The sequence below is a fragment of the Physcomitrium patens genome, chromosome 11, assembly GCF_059467195.1.
Source record: "Physcomitrium patens ecotype Gransden chromosome 11, ASM5946719v1, whole genome shotgun sequence".
NCBI classification, from domain to species: domain Eukaryota; kingdom Viridiplantae; phylum Streptophyta; class Bryopsida; order Funariales; family Funariaceae; genus Physcomitrium; species Physcomitrium patens.
Genome location: NC_143420.1, coordinates 9,993,518 through 9,999,434, shown reverse-complemented (window position 1 = coordinate 9,999,434; position 5,917 = coordinate 9,993,518). Strand labels below are relative to the sequence as shown.

Sequence of the window (5,917 nt, the reverse complement as noted above, 5' to 3'; positions counted from 1 at the left end):
TCATATTCATCCAAATTGATTGATGTATTAAGTAGGTTGTATTAACAAGTAAAAATAATAGAGTTATTGAGGAAAAGTAAGATAATTGTTGAATTAGAGATACTTATAGCTTTAAAGGTTCATATATTACAATGGTCTTGAATAAATAGTAATAAAATATTACCAATATAAATCATTAATTTAATTTAGCAAACCTTGTTATGAATAGATTATAGATGTTGTAAGTAATAGATTTTTTTTTTTTTTTTTTTTTTTTTTTCTTTTTAGAACCTTCAAGTAGTTACGTTGATTCTCAAAATTCAATCAATTAACAAAACATCACATTTTTAGAAGCCATATCTGAAAGAGTGTTAATCTTTTTGCCAAATTATAAATTTTATAAAACACAAAATCAAGCTAACAATCATCTTTTCAAATTTCAACTTGAGAATTTTAGCAACAAGAAAAAAATTGCATTTCAAATGAATTTAGGTCTATTAACTTAATTTAATAATATACATCTACTTGTACATTAATAATTTTTCTAACCTCTTTTAAAAGATAAAACAACATAGATACAATTGAATATGCTATAATAAAACTTTTGACATTATTTATGAGTAATGGAATTGAAAGATGCTTGCATATGCTCCCACAATTGAAGCAGTTATTTAGTTGGTGCTAGGTATTCATTTAATTTTTTTTTCACAAGTGTACACACATGCTCAATTGAATTTAGGTAAGATGATTGAGGAAGTTAAGTAAATACATCCAAATTTTGCATTAACAACCATTGCTTGATTGATTTTGTATTTTATTTAAGATCATTATCATGTTGAAATATGACACAAAAATGATTGAAATAATACCATTTATTTTTTTATTATTTTAAGCTCATCTTAAAAAATGCTAAGATATAAATTTTATTTCATCTTCACTTCTATCTTGTATATATAATCTACACCACAAAAGGTCATATAATTCTATGTAAAAATTATACGACCTCCATATTTAGTTATTTGACTCACATGATAAGCTTGTGATTGAGAATTTTTGTCATTTATCCAATACCAAGCAAGATCATCAAATTAAAATTGATTGATTTTAATTTCATTTCTAAAAATTACTTTGTTCCAACATAGATAGTCCAATCTTGATGAAGTTGAGCAAATTCCAACCTAAAAATATATATTCTTAGCTATGAGCATTAACTTCTTTTGGTTCTCTAATGATCCAAAATTTGATTCATGAAGTACATGCCTCATTATGTTGGTACTCACTACCACATTCAAATGCTCACTTAAAGCATTTTCACATCTACAATACTATCAAATCCATCAATTATAGTGGCTCAACTTATTGCCTTTACAATTATAAGAGAAAATATCCTAAGAGACCACAATATTAACCAAAAGTGAGAAAAAAAATCCTACGCAATACCATGAACTTATTCTTACTATTAATTGTGATTGATGATAACAATTCTAAAATTGAGTCAATAGACCTAAGTTCATTCAAAATGCAATTTTTATCTTATTTCTTCTATATTTAAGCAAAAATTTGGAAGGATGATAGCTTTGTTGTGTATCTTATTCAATTTGTAATTTGATAAAAAGATCAATATTTTTACAGAGATGACTTTCCAAAATTTAATGTTTTGCTACTTGATTGAATTTTGAGGGTTAATTTATAATCTATGAATAAAATTTTGTCTCAATAATAATAAAAAAATCTTCTATTCTTTCTAAAGACTTAAAACAATGTAAAATTTTGGACTTATATTCACAAAATTATTATTAACTTTATCATTCTTGCATTATATAAGTTTTGTATTTAGACTATATAATTCAGTTATTGTACTTTTTTGGCTACTTCAAGATTATTGGTCTTGATTATAAAATATTCTTTGCCTTAAAATAAGCTTTCTTTAATTAATATTTTGTTGTAATTTGTAAGTATCCAAACTATTGTATAAAAGTCCAATTTATGGATTTTTCTCATAAATGTTTTGCTATATTTTAAAAATTATTCTAAATACTTGATTTCTTGTTTGAAAATTTTATCAACTTTCTAAAGGCAATTATTATTGTGTAATAATAAAAATTATTTAAAAAATAAAATGCTATGTGGTAGGATTCTATTGGCTCTTTTGTTGAAGGGAATCATGTTGTAGTGTCAAGGACATGAATCTCGAAGAAAGAAAATCCTCAATACAGTCTTCTATCATTGAAGAGAACTAGAAAGTCACTCAAAAGATGATGTAATATTAATTAGAATGGCTATTGCCAAAAACAAAAAGACTAGAAAGACTTAAAGAAGACTAAGACTAGAAAGGCATTGACAAGAGTGAAGAAGGCTTCACTCTTGCCTCCATATATACTATCTAACTAAGAGCTATGTGGCGATGTCCTATAGGACCTCCAACATGTTTTGACTTTGCTAGCCTCATGTCTTATCTTGCAAGGCAAGTTATCTATGTATGCGCCATGTAGTTGGTTTGTTCCACACTACACGGAGATAACTTGTTCTATAAGCTATCAATACATGATTAGCTTTTTGGCCAAGTTTCTAACCTACAAACACATTTAAAGTCAAAATTGCATCTATGAAGCTTCTAGGAAGCTTTTCTAGAAGACTTTATGAAATTATTCTATATTTACCTACTTCTACTTAATCATATAAGTAACTATTGAGGTAAATGTATATGTCCATGACATGTGGTTATTATGCATGAGATTATTTTTAAAGTTATCATCTTCTTTAACTCTCTTATAGAAAAATTTGCCTTATAATATGTTTTTAAATTTGCCATTAATTTATTATCTTTAGAATCAACAACTAAAATTTAGATAATTTCTACATTTGACATCATAATGACATATGATGTATTTTGAATACTTAGATTATTTTGTGTATTAGGTCTCTACTTTTGCTAGGTAATGTGAGAAGATGTAACTTGAGTCTTGGAAAAATCTTCATGCTAAAAATCATAATCTCTATTAGAATTAAAACTATTCATTTTTTAAGTGTTTCAAAACTTTAATTATTAAATATAATAAGTTACCAACTATTAATTAGAAGCATATTGCACAAAATGTAAAAACATAGTGAGATTGTGATAAAATCCTAATTCACAATGGTAGTAGATATTAAGGCACCATCACTCACATCTGAACTCTTCTTGTCTTGATATTGCTACCTTCATAAGTGTAGTATCCATATGCACAATATTTTAACTACAAATAGATTAATTTTTATATTTTAAACAATAAATGTCACCGAGATGTTATTTATGCATATTTTTTAACTAATACCTTCTAATGCTCAATTTTCATTGTCTTTTTGTAGGTACAAAATTCAAACATGGTTATTATATTATATCTTGATATTTATGAGATGTTTATGTTGTTAGAAGGTACCAAGCAATATACTCAGCCACTCCTATTGAGTTGCTTATCATTTAAGTGTGACCTTTTCAACTGGGTACTGAAAAGACCAACATGGATTGTTCATGAATCCATCAACAATCTCATACCATGCTCCTACACAAACTTTCTACTCGACTCACATGTTAGAAATGAGCACCCTGAACTTAAAGTATATGAAATCAACGCTGGAACCTTCGAGAACACTGATGCATCCTTAAGTACAGTTTACTGTTTTCACTTTGATGAATTCATGAAGAATTGCAACATCAGATCACTGCACTGGAAGTTGCCTTTCATGTGGCATTTAAATGTCTGTAGTATAAAATCCTCGTCAGTAGCATGCACTTCTACCAAAACCTGAACCTTAATGTTTCGGGAAAATTCTTCATCATATCGAATAAGCAATCAGTTTGTTCAAGGGTTTCAGATGCTTTTGAGGTAGTAAGTTCCGACTGATACCCTCCAATTGAACGTGAAAAAATGGCATTTGAGAATGTGTTTCCTTCTTGTGTAAAACGATTTTTTCTTGTTCGATTTCATGATCAATGTGCAAACTTCGATTTCAAATCTGACAGTGTGGAAGACCTGCAGGAAACTAATCCGAAAAGCTTTCATCAATTGACTGTGTCACATATTATTAGATAGTAATGAGAAACCACCAGGTTCAGTCTTATTCATCGTGAAGTGTCGAAGACTGTAGAATCACTTGCAAACGATTTGTAAATAAATCGCCAGAAGAAGAATCACCTACTAGAGTAGCACACATGATGCACATTCGGTGCAGAATCATGCATTTTCGAAGCATTTTCTCATTTCCTTCACAAGTTCAGATGTGGACAGCACCGGAAAACGTCATGGGTTGCACACTGAGTGCTTGCACATCGAAACAGGAAGAGCATCACGCCACGAAACCGAATTTACAATCTTGCTCTGAGGAATATGTACATCAGGATCATACATGGCTTTATTCAGTGGCAGCAACCAATATGGTCTCCGCGCCGGAGAGTTGTCTATCTGGACAGTCGGATCAATCGGACCAAAAAGCTTCCAAGGATGCAAAGATCTGTGTCGGAGCAACATGATGCGTCTCGTAAGGATAGCTCTGGGTTTACAATCTCCATGATTCGTCGATTGAATCATGGGTGGTGCTTGACTTGGAAGTGAGTTCTTGTGACTCGATTGAATTGATCCTAAGCGTGAGCAGTCAATGCTACGGATCTACACTACGCTTTTTCCGTGAACAGGCAATTCCTTTTCTCAACTAATCAGCGGGTGTTGTGTGCGCTAGAGGCTAATTCAAAGATGCCACTACCTCTCAATTCTCAGCAAACGATGTCAGACCAGTTACTTACAGCTCTCATCTCAACTCTCTGTCTCTGCCGATACAAGCTTTTGAACACTTCATGCCGAAGCTTGACCAGTTTGGTGGAACTTGATCACTTGGGTCCCCTAACCTACAAACTCTCCGAATCGGGTGGCTCTCCACTCACCTGTCTAAGACAACCGCGAATTGGATTTCTCGAGGTGGTTCGTGAGGTTTGGCGCAGTACATCTGGCTCTCATGAAAGCGTTCCGTCATGTCAGACACATAATTCCGGGGGGGTTTGGTCTCAAGCATCACTTGTGTGGCTTGGACCCTAGCAGCCGCAGCCTTAGCTTTCTTCTGAATCTCGACGTGTTCCTCCTCAGGGGTTAGATTCTCCGGTAGAGGCTCGAGGATGGATGGAGAGTCTTCGAAATTGTAGTTAATGGGCTTCTTCGTGTAGAAGATGCCCGCATCGAAGGCGCGCGCGGCTTCCTCAGCTGTCTTGTACGTTCCTAGCCAGATCTTGCGCTTGCGAGGCTGGGCGGGACGAATCTCTGAGATGTACCGACCCAATTCTGGACGATATCTGATTCCCTTATATTTGGGAATGCAAACGGCGTGCAAGTGTGTCGACAGAGACGGCAATGGTGAGTTACACACAATGCTGTGCCCTCCGCCATGCCCTCCTGCACCCGAATGTATGCTCGACTGCATTACCTGCATTTCCCCATGCATTTTCTCTTACCAATCAAAAACTTCTATTGATCTCAAAGGATTCAAAATTACAACCTAAATCAGGCACTCCGCAATTCGCACGCTAAGACCAACCTGAGCCACAATAACCGAGAAAATCCTTCACCAAATACGTAGTGGTTACTGCGGATGCAAGCAGAAGCCAAGATGAACTGAAGCCAATGACGAAAAAGGATATTTCTGACGTTCTCAACGTGTGAAACACTTCTCTTTATAGCAACAACCAACACCCACTTGCAGTCTCATCCGACAGATTAGGTGCTTCCTGATCAAGACGCCCCTGTTATCACTGTACAGACGGAGAACATCGCCGTTATTTCCAAATATTTTTCTCTCCAGGAAGGGGGAGAGGCAACATTCAGCAGTTTTCCTCGAGTTTGTCAATTTACCGACAATCTGCATCGTCCTTGAAGCACGTCACGCCACATATGACGGGTTCTGTAACTTTTTA

General features: G+C 33.9%; 1 protein-coding gene and 1 long non-coding RNA gene across 2 annotated transcripts; one reads left to right on the top strand and one right to left on the bottom strand.

The window, feature by feature from the left end:
- Positions 1-254: 254 nt before the first annotated feature.
- LOC141045904 (uncharacterized) lies at positions 255-4,429 on the top strand. Its single transcript, XR_012218463.2, has 3 exons — positions 255-1,930; positions 2,113-2,673; positions 3,328-4,429. It is a non-coding gene; the product is annotated as an uncharacterized LOC141045904 (long non-coding RNA).
- On the bottom strand, positions 4,337-5,710 carry LOC112288293 (ethylene-responsive transcription factor RAP2-9). Its single transcript, XM_024532351.3, has 2 exons — positions 5,542-5,710; positions 4,337-5,430 (listed from the first exon to the last, which is right to left on the bottom strand). Exon 2 carries the CDS (start codon positions 5,425-5,427, stop codon positions 4,894-4,896), a length of 534 nt encoding a protein of 177 aa, XP_024388119.1. The 5' UTR covers positions 5,428-5,430; positions 5,542-5,710; the 3' UTR covers positions 4,337-4,893.
- Between the last annotated feature and the right edge of the window lie 207 nt (positions 5,711-5,917).